General features: G+C 52.7%; 1 protein-coding gene across 2 annotated transcripts in view; it reads right to left on the bottom strand.

The window, feature by feature from the left end:
• WNT2B (Wnt family member 2B) overlaps positions 1–12,131 on the bottom strand; it is a 33,475-nt gene extending 21,344 nt beyond the window's left edge. The window contains exon 1 of one of the 2 annotated variants that reach the window (XM_074977796.1): positions 11,675–12,131. In XM_074977796.1, the coding sequence (XP_074833897.1) occupies positions 11,675–11,856 (182 nt within the window). In that variant the 5' untranslated portion in view covers positions 11,857–12,131. Of the gene's footprint in view, positions 1–722; positions 787–11,674 lie in introns of those variants that run through there. The other variant, XM_074977797.1, reaches the window with a different exon arrangement.
• Positions 12,132–15,566: the final 3,435 nt, after the last annotated feature.

Below are 15,566 nucleotides of genomic sequence, written 5' to 3'. Positions count from 1 at the left end.
TGTGAAGGAGGGCTAGTGGTAGGGAATTGGGCAGGGGGAGCAAAAGGAGTTAAAAACCTTGCCTGTCTGCAGAATGGGCATATAGCTCTACTGAGGGGCTGGGGGCAGGCAGTGAGTTCAGGAGCACTTGGATAAGCTTTACTATGGGTGTTCCTGCCAGTGTCTCCCCCTTCCCCAGGGACAGCTATGGCCAGACTTCACCAGCTCTAATCTGGGGGCAGCAGTTCCCCATGAGTTTCCCAAAACAGCATTACATTACATGTGCCGCCTCAGTCTGATGCATGTGTAGTCTTAGCATGCCCATAAGATGTCATGTGCCCTGCTAGTGACTGGGCTGCATGGGGCATAAGGGCCTATGACTGCCCACTAGAGGGAGGTACTTGTTGGACTTCTACTTGAGTGAGGGTGGCTCCTCTGGGCATGAGCTGGGTGAGGACAGCACTCCCTTGGCTATGAATGCTGCCTTTTACAAGTAGCACACACCACATCCATGCGAGCAGCATCCCAAACCTCCCTTCTGTTCCTCAAGCTCAGAACCCACTGCTGCTAAGAGGAGGCTCAAGGGCAATGGCAGGCTAATGTGCATCCCATTCTGTCCAGGCTTCCACCTGTTGGTTAGCTGTCCCTTCAGGAGTGACAGAGCCAAACACTCAGAGCACTGGGGTAGTTTGCATGCAAGCTGGAGAGCAGAGATGTCAAGGAGGTAGTCAAGTGGGTCTGACCTTCTGCCCTCCTCTTGCCATGGGTCACTTTGTCACAGTAGTAAATCCAAGTCCCCAGTTGACATGGGCATTTCCTCAGTTGCTTTGGCGTCCAGGCTCCCCAGTGCAGAGTGAGGGCAGAAGAGAGCTGTCACATATTGGCTTCCCGTTGGTTTTTCTCATAGTAAGAATCTGCTGACTTCTATCCTTATAAACAAGGAGAACCCGAAATTGCTTCTAAGATAAATAAACAAACTAGAGGCAGATGCATCTGTTTACTCAACAGCATGAGCTGGCTTTTAACCCCCTACCCGTGGGTGTCCATAAGTAGCGCACACTCCAGTTCTTGAACAATTCCCATAAGAGGGCTCTGCTTCTCAGGAGAGAGTTCTTGAGCCACCCAACTGAGTGCCTTGAATGCTGTCTGGCATCCCTTCCCTCCATTTTGACTGCTTCAGCAGAAGGTCCTCAGGGCTGTGGGCTTTCCTACCCTCACACTATTCCTGTAGTTGTACTTTCTGTTCCCCTGCATGCTCGGAGGAGAGAGTTGGGTATATTATGCAGGCATGGCTCTTGCTTAGTAGATCATAGCTGTGTAAGTGTCCATGCCATGTAGACAATTCATGGTTATACCAGTACTTGGACCATAGCAGCAGCCTGCAGATGGGAATAGTTTTTGGGAAGATGCACCTCCTTGACAGTCAGTTACAAGGATGGAGGCGTTCATCTGTTGACCTTGCTGTGTCTACACTGGGGGTTAGGTCAACCCAGCTGTGCCAGTGAGTGGTGTCCATTGTTTTGCATCTTGACTGATGTAGTTTTGTCAACCCAACTCTTCAGTGTGGACAAAGCCTCTCACTCATCTGTGGGGCCCACACTCCCTGCTTACTGCTCCATCTCCATGTTAAATAGAATCTTGTTGTTGGACAATCTCCAGCAGAGGTTGAGCATCCAGATGAGATGTAAAAAAATCTCCTTGCCTAGCTCCTACCCCAGCTCTGAAAGCCCTAGAGTGACTCGTTCCCATCTCCTGCAAGATGCTTTCCTGTTGCATACATCTGCAGTCTGCCATGACCAGCCCCAAAGCTGATAGGAATGTTCAGTGGGTGGGGAGAAGTTCTGACATCCAGCATTCTACATATTTGCCAGCAGGAAGCAGTGTGACAAACAGCCAGCTGTTACTGTTTACTCTGTGCATGAGCTCAGTTTTGCTTCAAGTCAAAACATGCCCCTGTGAACCTCTGAGCCCAGTTACAACCAAGAGAACTAATTGTCCCTATGATCAGGTTGCCGCAGGGACACTGCTGTGGTCTGGGGAGCACTGGGGAGGTCCCCACAGACAGCATGCTCGGATAAGGAGCTAGAGCAGGTCATAAGCAGTCTCCATCCCTGAGCATGTGCTGGGAGCTCCTAGTATATGTAGATCCCAAAGGACAAGGCAAATAGCCCATGAGCAATACTTCCTCATGGCTTCGTGCTGCTTCTCGTGCTGGGGCTGTAGCAAGCTGTGTGGCACATGAGATGAGCATGCCCCAGGGAAGAACAGACACCTGTAGGACAGGCTCAGATGAATGTCTGTTGCTCAAGTGCCACAGCTGAATAGAAGCAAATCCTTCAGTTCTCTGTGCCCTGTCATGGGGATGTGGGCACCTGTGGCGGCTTGTTCCACAGAGGCCAGTGGCAATAAGCTAGGCACCACCTTTGGCTGTTCAGCACATGCCCCAGCCACCCTCTGGAGACGTAGCACAAGGTCACTGAAGCTTTGGGTTGAAGTGGGACTTGAGCAGTGCCTGGTGGAGCTGCTGCCTACAGCGGGCTGGGTCCCAAGTCAGCACGGCACAGTGAATAGACTACATAGTCAGCACTGCTGCTCGCAAAGACCCTGGGGAGATTTGCTGTGAAACATTTACTACACAGATGGATGTGAAGAGCCTGTGCCCATTAACTTGCCTGGCTGATGCCTACCAGTACTCCTGCCTCATGGCATCAGACACCCTGGCCCGAAAAGTTCTGTTCTTGTGGTGCAATGAATTTGGTAGCAATGAGAAAGGGCGGATTTCCTCTGTGGTAGTGCAGAATTTTTCCCAGTTCTTCCACCATAGGATAAGAAATGTGCAGATCAGTTAGCAAAGTCTGCCTGCAGGTGGTAAGCTGTTCTAACCCATGCTGGTAGCAGAACAGTGTGACAGAGGCTAGTTGCCAGGCCTCATGTGCTGCTGCAAGGTTCCATGCATGCAGTGAGAAGTATAAAATCCTGGCCAACAGCCCTGCAGGAGCTCCATCCAGCACTGCCCAGCAGTGCTGCTTGGAGTCTAAACTATGAGTTTGTCCTTTTGATGCATCAAGGGAGCCTTCTGCTTTCCTGGCACCCTGGAAATGCTTGGGCTCCTCCTGGCAGCTGTGAAAGGGGTTAATGAACTCAAGGTGACTCTGGGGTGGAAAAGAGCCATGTTTATGGGACAGAGGTTTTAAAGCAAAACTACTCCATCTCCCTAGTGTGGGTTGGGGATGGAATCTCTGTTAGAGTAACAGCATGACACTAGCTGCTCCCCCAGAATAGCCAAGATTCTCCTCTAACACAAGCCACATGCTTCTCGGCATGTGCAGAGCTTTCCAGGCCTCCCAGTAACGGACCTCACAATAGTCAAGGTCGCTATTCAGGGCTCTGCTAGCAATCTGATCTGGCACAGAGAGCAAGGGTAGTATGAACCTCTGACTGGCTTTGTAACTGCACAGGTTTTCACAGGGAGGTTGTCCAATGGAAACACTTTGTGGGAGTGTCTGTCAATATTTTAGATGGTGGGGGGTGGGGAAGAATTAACAAATCATTTTGGCTCTATTTTGCTAATGTCAGTGTTTTTTGTATAGACTCAAACAAGTGAGACTTAAGTGAATATTCAATACTTAACACTATGTTCTGACATACTGAGGGGAAACATGTTTACTGTAAACATTTCATCCTCTTGTTTCTAAAGCTAAGTGGCTTTGGAATTTTTCTCAAACTTCAAAACTTTGATTTTCATGCAGAACAGTCCCAATTTGCTGTGGGAAGGTAATGCCTCTTTCCACCCAGCATTATTGCATTGTGGGTTGTACCAGTTCAAGGAAAGGTGCTGTTTTTTGAACTGACTTAACTGACAGCCCGAATTTGATTTTAAATCTTAACAATGCTAAAAACTGAGCTGGCATTAAATCCATCTGCAAATAGCCAATGCCCCTCTGAATACAGGTACAGCCTTAGACCTGTGGTGTCCAACAAAAGAGCCATGTGAGACTATTTGGCCAATGAAGTGTGGCTAGTGAGCTTGTAACATTGGCTGTGCAGACAGCCACTGTAGGCAAGGTGGGAGGGGGCAAGGCCAAGGGCAGAAGGGTGGGGCTTATGACTGTCAGCCCTGGCTTTTGGCCACCACTGCTGCAGCCCCAGGCCCTTGGAAATGACAGGCCTGGGGCACCTGCCCCTTTTCAGTCCTTGCTCCCGTTGGTGGGCCTGTGAACATCAGTGTATTTTCAGAATAATGTGGCTAGCTGAGTACAGAACAGGTTGGCGGCCATGGCCTGAGACCCACTGACTTCAGCAGGGCTACAAAGGCCGCAGGCTCCCAGGCAGGAGATGGTAGCACTTGCTCTCATAGGGCAGAGACCATCAGTGTAAGCTGATGCCAGGATATTTGCTCTTCCTGCAGCTTCTGTTCCCCCAAAGGCTCCCAAAGTATTCTGTGGACTCTCCACAGCCACCCAAACTGGACACAGCCCTGCTGTGCACTGCATGTCCTTTCTGAGTGGAGTCAGAAGGGGACAGTTGGACCAAGAAAAGCCAAATAACTGAGTATCCATGTAGGCACTGAGCCAAAACCTGCTGAAGTCTGCAGCAGACTTTCGACTGCCCCATGTCACAGGTTCTTAGAACAAACTGGGCTCAGAGCTGCTCTCCAAGGTCCGGCACAAGTATGGCATGGCAGAAACGCTGAAGTACCTGACGCTCAGTTTTCCCAGCTCCCTGAACACAAAGTTTGGAAGCTCTGAATTCACTGGTGCCCCTTCAGCATCTAGTCACCTCCTCCTTGTAAGCAGCTGCTTAGGCAACTGGGTTAAGCTGAGCAGCACTGGCAGCCTTGTCCCATGCCTCTCTGGAGAGCAGCATTCACAGGCTTTTTTAAAAGCAGCCAAGCCACTACTATGGCCCATGCGTCAGACACTTCTCCCTTCACTAACCTCCTCGGGTCATTGGATGTCCGTAATATTTCACACTCTCACCTATTGTGACTCAGGTTAGCAGGCTCAGCATCATTGGGAAGAAATGCTAAGCATGTAATCTCTCTGCAGCTAAACAAGCCATGCCATCAGAGCCTCTGCTGTTGAGCTATAACCTCAATCAGCCAGGACATGGGAACATGGCGGGGGGTGGGGCGGTGGTCTGTTGTAGCTGCTGGACAAATGGACCGGTGGTGGATTCCTTACAGCCATGTTGTCCAACCAGTTCTGAAGCAGCAGCCATACCATGAACTAGTCACAGGATTCTGAAAACATTTTAGTGTTCACTCAGACAGCCCCATGTGGTGTCCAACACTGGCCACAGCTGCATGCATGGAATGCTGATCCCTGGCACATGGGGCATGTGGGAGAGCAGTCTAGCAGACTGCCTGGAAGAGACAGCTCGGTGCTGTCTGACAGTGAGCAAGTGGAAGAGCAGGAGCAGTTTTGTCCTGTTGGTTGGTTTGGTTTGTCTGAGGGAGGGGAGACACTGGGGTCTGCAGGCCCACCACCAAGCAACCCAAGTCAAAGTAGTCACACACATCCACCAGCAACAGGTTGGAGGTGTCCATGTCAGTTCTGACCACTGCAGCTAGCTTCCAGATCCTGCCCTCACTCACTGCCTCTCCAAGACAAGTAGTGTGGGGATAGTTCTCAGGATTGGCCCATTCTGTCCTGTACAGATGTTCACACACAGGTGCCTGAGGCACATCCTCACCTTAAATGGCAAGATGTGGTCATAAATGGGGAGCTCTGGGACAGAGCAGGGCAAGAACCACTTGATGCTGAAATCAAGAGAAGTGGGGATGGCTGGACCACTCTCTCAGAAAACCATCCCCCAGCTGACTCTGTCAAGCTCTCACATGGCATCTGCGAGGAAAAGGCAAAAGGAGCAACTCCAACAATGTGGGGAAGATCTAGTGAGTTAAGGACACCTGGGGCACTCGCAGGGTCAGCTAGAAGTTTTGTCCCAAGACAGAATGGAGTGGAGGAGGTGTGTAGATGACTATATGCCACTCTGGAGTACAGAGGCTTACACAGGCCCGTAAGTACAATCTGCCCCCAGCAGGGTGGGGGAGAACATCCACCATATCCATTGAGTAGAGGGCACAGTGTACCTCCCAGAATCAGGCTGTAGGAAGTGCACTATGGCCATGAACTGTACAGCAGACCCCCAAGGTGCCACTGAGCATCAGTTCAGGTGCTGCCTGACTTGGCTGCAAAAGATCTGCTGCAGGGGGGCAGGTCGGGGGAACAGCTGCACCTTAACTCTGACTTTTCTACCTCCCCTTAGTCCTCCATCACTCTGGGTGCTGACAGCCAGTGCTCACAGGCCACAGGGAGGGACTCAGCGGTGGCAGCAGCGTACTCAGTTCTGCCTCCCCTTGGCTGAAATGATAAGCTGCTAGTGGTCTTAGGAAAAGCAGCTTGCTCAGCGCTGGCATGTGCATGAGTTACTTTAATGTTCCCTTTATTACATGCTGTGCTCCTGGGTTCCACATCCAGCATGCTACAGGTGCATGCAGCTTCTCAGAGCATTCTGTCACTAGAACACCAGGAGATGTCCAAGGGAGGTCCCAGCCACTTGCAGTTGCTCAGGATCCCTAGGAGGTCAATTCCAAACAGGATGCTGGTCCCTGGGCAACTGCCCCTGGATACTGGTGGGTTTGAAACCTTTCCTGGCCACTCAGGGTACAGAATCTCTAGCTGACTGCAAAGCACTGAGATTGATTTAGAGTGTCCAGTGCCAGAAGGGACCAGGATGAGCAGCTGTCTGAGCTCAAGGGGCTGTACATGTACAAAACATCCCTGTTACAAGCCCTTGACATACTACACCATGCTGGGAGTGGGGCCGTCTCAGTCTGCTGAAATTAACACCTTGGCATGATTAACAGCCCTCATCTCCTTACAGTGGCTGGGCTGGTGATGGAACAGGCTAGTAAGTGCTAAGCTGCAGCAGAGGATGTTCAGTACACTGAACACTGGCTTCTGGGGGGCAGGGACTGGCACAAGCTCAATAAACCAGAGCTCAAAGCTGGCTCTCATGAGCTTCTAGCCGCTGCTGTGTTCACAGTACAGTACTGGCAAGCTCTGATAATGGTCTGGTTGCCCTAAAAGGGAGGGATGGTCTGGTTCCAGTACTGGACTTTGCTACAGCCTCCTTGTGTGACCTTAGACAGGTCATGTAGTCTCAGTGCCTCAGTTTACCATCAGCCTCTCATACTGTATCTGTGTTGGACTGGAAACTTGTCAGGGCAGCGACTTGTCCTACTCTGGTCAGTCTAGCAGCATGGAGTGGTGATCTCAGGCAGGGCTGTGAGGCCCTGCTGTAGTGACCATTGCAAATGGCGAGTAGGTTTGAAAAAGCAGATGAATTCTGCCTACCTCTCAATTTCTTAAGTGAAAGTTTCTCTGAAGAGTGAACCAAGAAATACAATGAGACCAGACAGATGATTATGTGCCACAAGTGAGAACCCAACTAGTGCCAGAGGTTCCCAACACCACACACTGAAGCTAGTCCAGAGCCAGAGAATTTTTAGCTGGAGTTGACTCTTAAAAATTGCTTGTCCAAGAGGACACTGTTGGCACTATGGAACTTGGGCACTTCAGCCCAAAGGCTTCCTGGCTTGTGCCCCCAAAATTGCCTCACTTTCCTAGGACCCTGCTGTACAGAAGGAGCCTGGGTGGAAAGAGGAATGGCTCTGTAGTCTGGGGCAGGTCTGGTGGAAGAGATGCCAATCAGGGCATGTGAAGCATAACGCAGAGCAGGTAGAGCTGCTTTGGCAAGGGCCAGGTTGGCTGCTGCACTGGGAATGAACCAGGGACCTCCAAGCTCAGAGCTAAGACAACTACAGCATGGGCCAGAGCTGTCAGAATGGGGCTGGAACAGATCCATGCAGAGGGCTCAAGTATTCCCTCACTGTGGAGTTGGTTTTCAAGTTGAATTTAGGCCAGTGATGTGTTTCTACAGAATGTCTGTCTGACTTGACCCTGTCTCAGGTAGTGCTAGAGCACCCCCATAATGATCTCTGGGCTGCAGCTTATTGGGGTTTTAATACAATCCCAGAGCAAATAGGGTCCAGGCTAGCACAGGAGATATTGCAGTCTGTGCTTTTAAAGGAACCCAAGTGGTCCCCAGTATCTCATGAGCTAGGGGCTGAGCCTGAAAGATTCTTTACAGCTTTGTTTTCTCAGAGTTTGATGCCTTGCGTCTGTTCTGGTGCCAGATGAAATTAAATATTTGTTGTTTCCAAGGATTGTGGTTTGCATTAAACAAGTGAGCTAATAAGGTTGTTGCTCTGCACTTGAAGGGGGCTGGTGTGGGTGTGAGGATTGGTGGGGAGAAGGGGCACAGGCTTGTGTACATCCTTCTTGAACTAACCCTTTATTTTAAAATGACTTTCCACACATCAGTAACTCAGCTCTCAGCCACAAACTCCACTAAGTTACTTGCACCACACTTGTTTATTGCACTTTGTTGACAAGCAACCGAATTTTCTAATCTGCTCCAATCTTTGGAGAGATTGGAGGCCCACTGGGGGGGGGGGGGGGGGGGCTTTTCTCCAACACTCCCAGTATGGTGTATAGAACTGGGCCCTGGAGAGGCCTTGCAAAGGGGGCTGTCTCCCAGAGCAGAGACTGGGGACAAGCAGGTATCCCTGGGCCTGTAGGAATTTGCTTATGAAGCTGGCCTGTATGAGTGCCTGCAAATGGGCTTCCATTCCCACCCCGCATGCTCCTTTTTAAGATTCTGTGATCAGCTGGTAGTGTTGCTAAGTAACACTCCATAGTTTGGAGGCTTCCTTCATATATTCCCTCTTCACACATGGCCCTCCTTCCTCCTGTTGCTAGTTAGCATGATACACTGTGGCATGTGAACTGGACTGAGTACCACATGGCCCAGATGTGATGGCACCACAATCTTGGAGAGCTCCCTCAGTGCGCTCATGCCAGAATTTGAACTCGATCTCCTGTGGTATAAATATAAGATTGTTTCACAGAAGCTCTAGGAATTGGCAGACTTTTCTAGCTGGAAAACATATTCATAGCTACAAGCTTTGAGCAATGTGGATCAGCCTGTTGGCTGAACTGATCCTTCAATTAATATTGTTTTAAGAGCTAATTGGGAAATGGACAAGTATTTCCCCTAGGGCACAAGCTTTTGTGCCAATCCCAAAGGGATTCGGCATCAATAAAACTGAGTGATAGACTACCAAGTGCATTTACTGTAAGATCAATGACACAAATGTACTTGTAAACCTTCCGAGATCACGAGGAAGAGAAGTCCAGAAAACTTTTGGGGAATAATTCATCTAATAGGTTAAAATGTCTCCCAGAGAACTTTGTTAAACCAGTATTTTGAGTGTCTGAGATCCACATCTGAAGTGTGTGAACCTGAGCTTTTCTGACTCAAACCAGCCACTTTCGTAACTGTTGCACCCATATTTTAAAAGGTAATGGTTGTAGTCCACTGCAGAACAAAAACAGATGTCAAAACCAACAGTTTTTTGCAGGCAGCACAGAGTGAATACCAATCCCCAGGCAGGCTCATCACCTGAAAGCCATTACTGATTACAAAACCCCATCCTCAAGGTACCTTGTGGCAAAACAAACTATCAGCAAGAGAGGCATTCTGGGAGCATAGGAAACAGCTATTTCTATAAGAGCAAGATGTAGCTTCCCCAGAATGCATGCTACATGCTCTCTTAAATTAAAGTATTTACTCCTGTGAGTTGGAAAGGAGGCAAGAGCTTGAATTGTAGGTCTTGAGATGATTGGATACCATGGTGACGAGATGGAGGGGGTGCCCATAAAGAACCAGGGTACACCAAATTTAGCTGTTAGCGTCTCTAAAATAAGAGCCGCACTTGCTGCCTCCTGTGAATTTAAGGGATTCCCAGCATCTGCATGACAGTGCAAAAAGTGCAATGTCTAATTTCCTTTCGTAAATGTAATGGTAGAAGATGCTGAGCTGTCACAGGAGCCAGGAGATCTCTTGACCCACAGGGTGGGGACTGCCAGGAAAGCAGCTGGCTGGTACCTAGAATTATCTAACAGACTAAGCTCCTGGGAGCAGGTACCGTAATTCCACTTTTCTGTAATGTGCTATATAAATACTGATACTCAAGGGCACATCTTGCTCTGATGGAAAGGCTGGCAAATTGCTTCCCCATCCCATTTCAATCTAGGAAGAGGGAGGGGAGGGAATCTGAGTACAGAGGTTAGACCTGCATCTAAACCCATAGCTTCCAAGTGCTCAGCAATCAGGTGCTAGCAACTGTTTCCACAGCTGGATGTGAGGTTGTTAGCCATGTTTGCCAGAGAGCATCCAACTGCAGTGCTGTGGGAAGGCCAGATGGATGTAGCCATGGGGTGCTAGAGTTTGTGGGGGCCTCACCCCAGGGGTCAGCTAAGCTCTGAATCTGAATTTGCCCCGAAGCTCAGTTGATTTGGATCAGGGCTCACTCCTGGAAAGAACAATGCCCTTTGCTGTAGGGATCTGGGTGGAGTGCTGACCTGTGACACAGGAGGTCACATTAATAGTGCATTCAACCCTTGCTGCCTGTGGCTTTATCAGCAGAAGTACAAATCTGGTGCATACTGCTGTAATTCCAGCCTGGGGTGCTGGGAGGAGAGAGACCTAGCTCTGTTCATACTGAACAGGGTCCTGGTCTTGACTTGCTCTCAGGACAGTGAAGCTAGGATGTCAGACATCTGCTTGTCTCCAAAGGGCCTGAGGGTGAAATGTATGGGCTCCCCAGCACTGATCAATCTCACTCCCTCTTCCCCATGCTTGAGATCAGGGTCATATTTACAGTGTGGGAACAGCAGAAGGGGTGTACACCCTTGGACCAAAGGTTTTGCTAACTAGCAGAGTCAAGGGGGTTATTGTGGGTGGGAGAGCTTGGGGAGGTGTGATCGTTGCTGGGTTGTGTGCAATCATCCCAATCTCATTTAAACGTAAAGATGGGAGCTGGTCAGTACATATCAACTGGGTTTTAACCAAAAAAAGCCTCAAGTTCCCTGGCAAAGGTTTGTTCCCTTCCACAGGCCAGTATTTTCCTCTCAGCCAGGGGCAGGTTCCCTTCTGCAGCAAAGGAGAGTGGAAAGGAGCTAACAGGAGTGAAGTGAACTTGTTGGGTGTAGATGGTGCAGCGGCGGATAAATCTTTCCTGAAGCACAAATGGAGGTTTGCCTCCCAGTGCAGTTAGAAAGCCAGGGCGTCGCTGGGGCTGCTGGGCGCTGGCGGGGAGGTCTCTGTTCCTCCAACACCTGCAATCCTTCGCCCTCCTGCGGGGTTAGCGGCTGAAGTCTGCAGCGCCCTGTCTGGCCTGAGCCTTTTCCTCCCTCCGCTGCCCGCCGACTCGACCAGCACCTGCCCCGAGCGGAGGCCGGTCCGTGCGGCTCTACCAGCTCGGGAGCGGCGGGGCGGCTCGCCGGCGGCACCCGAGCACTGCACCCCCGGGGCGGGAGCGCCCGACCCGTGCAGCCCGCGGCTCCCGCTGTGCGCCCCGCAGAGCCCCCGCGGGCAGAGGCGCCGCTCCCCAGGGCGCGGCCGGCGGCAGCCGGCGCTACAGGCGCTGCCCTCCCCCGCGGCTGGGCTGGCCGGGGGCGCCGGGCTAACTCCCGCGGGGCTCGGGGGGCGCAGCGCGCTTCGCTGCCGGGGCTCGGCGAAGGGGTCCCCGCCCGGGGGCCGGAGCGCTGCCCGGGGCACTTACCACCAGGAGGAGCCCGCGCCGGGCGTGAGCGCCAGCAGCGCCAGCAGCAGGGCGCAGCAGAGCCGCGAGCTGGGCTTGGTGCCCTCGGCGGGGGCCGCGCTGCGCGGGAGCGGGCGGCGGGCGGGGGCCCCGGGGCGCAGGGCGGTGCTAGCGGCGCCTGGCCCGCGGTGTGAGCCGAGCATCGCTCCCCAGGGCGGCTCTCGGGCCGCACGAGCACCGGGCGCAAGTTTTATCCGGCTTCCCTCGGGGCGCGGAGCGGGGCCGCCCCCCGCCCTCCTCCCGGGCCCGCCAGGCTCCGCCTCGTCCGTGGGGCTGAGCGCGGGGAGCGGCGAGCGGCCGAGGCCGGGGGGGCTGCGCCATGCGCCGGCCGCGGGCCCCGCCAGCAGGGCAGGGGCCGGGCGCACGAGTGGCGCCGCTCCGGGCGCTCATTGGGCGGAGGCGGCCGGGCCGAGGGGCCCCGCGGGGCGGGGGCTGGTGCGCGCTGCGCCCGCGTTCCCCGCGCAGGCGGCTTTGCGCGGCTGCCCGCGGGGCAGGTGTGGACACGTGCGCGCGGCCCGGGGCACGAGGGAGAAACCGGAGCGGAGCAGCCGCTGCGGCCCCGGCCCCGCCTCCGCCTCCGCCTTGCCGCGCTCCAGGGGAGATCGGGGGGCGCGCGCGCGGGGGCTGCCAGGCGCTTGTCGGTCCGCTCTGGGTACGGGCGCCGCAGCCAGAGCCCCGACAGAGCCGCCGCGCGGGCTGGGAGGGGCAGAGCGCCAGCGGCTGCTGTGATGTGCGCGGGGCCCCGTGGCAGAGGCACAGGTGGGAGCGGGACAGGTTCCCGGGGCCCTCTTCCATAGGTCGGCCCGGGGCACCGTGGGCATCTCCTGGTTCTCAAGGGGCCCGGGCACCACTTCGGGGGTTCTCTGTCTCGGCTCTGGAGTCATCCCAGTGCTGCGGGCTTCCTGCCCAGGCCTTCGCTCTGCAATGCCCAAGTCGCCCCGGCAGGCAGTGCAGCCTTCGGCCCCAGTGCTGTGACCGCTGAAGTGCCTGCCGCAGGTCCCCCAGCCCACACTGGCGCTGAGGCCTGTGCGTGCAAGGGTGGGCTGGAGCAAGGGCTTCAGCTGTGCTGGTCCTGCTGGCAGACATGGGCAGCCACTGTGGGCACAGTGGTGCCCTTGGGATGGGCAAGCTCCTTCCTGTTCTTGCTGACGGGAAGGGGCTGGCCTGAAGCGTGAGGATTAGTTGGCCTTTTGGCCTAGAGAAAGTTTGCCCATAGGCCAGGTGTCCGTGCCCCATAGCCATGTGTCATGGTTTAGGGTTTTTCTCCTACCCGGCTTGGGTAAATTGCTGGCTGTTTTGGAAACCCTATTAAATCCATGTGCTTGAGGAGGCAGCATAACCTAGTGCCTAAATCCTTGGACTGGGACTCTGGAGACATAGGCTGTCTCCCTGGCTCTGACCCTGATGTGCTGCATGACCTATTTCCCACTCTGTGTCTAAGGTGTGAGCTCTTCTGTGCAGCACCCAGCGGAACAGAGCCTTGCTGAGGTTCCTGAAATACCAGTAGTTGCTCTGATGGCTGGTACAATGAGAAATGCAGCAAATAAAACTCAAATAACAAGCAGTCCTGGAGCACCTTAAAGACCAACACACACATTTATTTATTAGATAATTATTAAGGTGCTCCAGGACTGCTTGTTTGGGAAGCTACAGACCCAACAGGGTGACCCCTTGGAGCAAACAAACTAATGTTAAAATACATCCCATTGTCTTCAGTTGCAAGCCCCCAAAGAGTGCAGTGGGGGAGCTGAGTACCAAACAATAAAAGCCCTGTGTAGGAGGGAAACCACTTTTTATGGGGGGGTCCTCAGCACCCTTGCTTCTAGCACCTGTGGTTCTCTGAATGATACTCAGTCAGCAGTGTTGACAATGTTGAAGGAGGTCCAATATCTGCTTAAAGCTGGGGGTGTGCAGTCCCTGAAATCACAGGCAGCCCTGCCTAGGCTACTGCTAGTGCAGGGTTCTGCCTTCCTGCAAAGGGCCTTGTGCACTTGCCCAAACAGGGTGCTGGGCTCCCTGGGCCAGGGCTTGGATCCAGTCTGGACAGTGCACAGCAGGGCCCCCTGAATCCTCTGGGAGCTCAGGTGGACCCGCAGGCTCCTTGGGGCAGAAGCAGGCCAAGAGAAATCGGGAGACGATGGCTATTCTTGCCAGGAAGAAACAGGACTGTTCACTGCAGGTTGCAATGCACTGTTTGCACTGCTTAATGCTGATCATTCTAATGCCCAAAGCAACCTAAACACTCAGCTTGCCAGCTGAGGCTTGGTTTCTCGCTAAGGTCCTGATCCCTTGGGACCCTTAGTCACCTGAGTGTTCCCATGGAGGATTGAAGAACTGTTCCCAGAAGTCAGGGCCTGATGTTGCAGAATTTAGGTCTTTCCCCTGTGGCTAATGCATCCACTGAAGTGCCTGGGGATCTGTTTTAGCCGGGCTCACCCAGCAGGTGTCACTGCAGGGTGAGAACTGGGGAGAGGAAACCCAGGGTAGGAAGAAGTCCAACAGAGAAAAATAGTTTCTGCACATCTGTGATCTGCCACCTGCCTGAGCCGTTGCTTGGAAAGGGTTCCCCAGTTCAAGCCACTCCCAGCTGCAGCTCTTCCCCCATCTTTTGGGGCTGACTTCACTCCCTTTCAGGGTTGGGCTCTTGTGAAGAGCTCTGCCAGCCTCCAGCAACTGGGAACTAAGGGAAGGTGGGGAGGCAAATGGATCTGTTACATGCAAGGTGGCTATTTGGGGAATGATAGATATGCTGAGGGACCAGCCCTCTCCAGAGACTGTCTGCAAGTAGCTTTTTCACAGGGAATCTTTTCATGATGATCTTTCTTTAAATTGAAACTTTGTTTTGGCAGCCTGAGTGAGAAGCTTCAGATCTGATCAGTTACTCAGAACCAGATATGGCCACCAATCTGCACCAGGCACCAGTCCATCCAAGTCCCTTACGTATGTGCTGAAGTCCTGTCAGTTTGTTCTCAGTGAGACTAAAGCATAGGGCTTACTGCTTTGCATGCGGGGGGCCAGGGTGGGCTGACTCCCAGATGAAAGGAGTCCCACACAGCTTTCACTAAAGAGCATGAAAGTGCGTGAGGGAGAGTGCTGCTGATTCTCCTGCAGGCTGAACCTCTCTAGTCCAGCGCACACTCAGCTGGCAACATCTTGTAATCCAGCATGATTTTACTTAGGCAGATGACCACTTATTATGGGCGTGCCCAAGTTTCCCACGGTCCCATAATGTTTATTCACATACATCAGTTCTGTCACTCAGTGTTCTGTGCTTTTATTTTGCTGTAATTTACCCCTAAATGTCTAAGAACCCAGTGAGCAGTGGGAGTGCTGGTAATGCTAGACAGTATTGACTTCCTGTGGTCTGGCAACTTCTCTCACTTGGCACTGGTCAGGTCCTGTGGGTTCCAGATTAGAGAGGTTTAACCTTTATTTTATTTATTTATTCGTGGTGTTTGAGCTCAATCCTCAGCTGCTGGAGTCAGGGGATTGCAGGAGCACCTCTGCTCCCATATAAAGGTGAAGTAAGTTTCTAGTGATAAGGATGGCAGACAGAACTTAAGAAAATAGTCCTTCCAGGGCATTAGATGGGGAGGAAAAAACTGATTATTTTTGAACACTGGGGGTTGATCTCTGCTTTCCTGTGCAGAGACCAGGATCCATGCAATTGGTTTCCTGGCTTTTAATGCAGAAAACTTCAAGAAGGATCCCCATGGTTTGCAGCTGCCCCAGCATCAGAGCTGCCTGACTCCAGTCACCCTGGTTGTTCAAGCATACTGGAGGGTGCATTTCCCCAGTCAGAATAGACCAGTGCCATGCCTAGACTCAGGGCTAAGTACTAAAGGTACTAGCT

The sequence above is a fragment of the Carettochelys insculpta genome, chromosome 26, assembly GCF_033958435.1.
Source record: "Carettochelys insculpta isolate YL-2023 chromosome 26, ASM3395843v1, whole genome shotgun sequence".
In the NCBI taxonomy this organism is placed as follows: Eukaryota; Metazoa; Chordata; order Testudines; family Carettochelyidae; genus Carettochelys; species Carettochelys insculpta.
The sequence above is the reverse complement of the archived record's forward strand: the minus strand, read 5'-3'. Positions and strand labels throughout refer to the sequence as shown.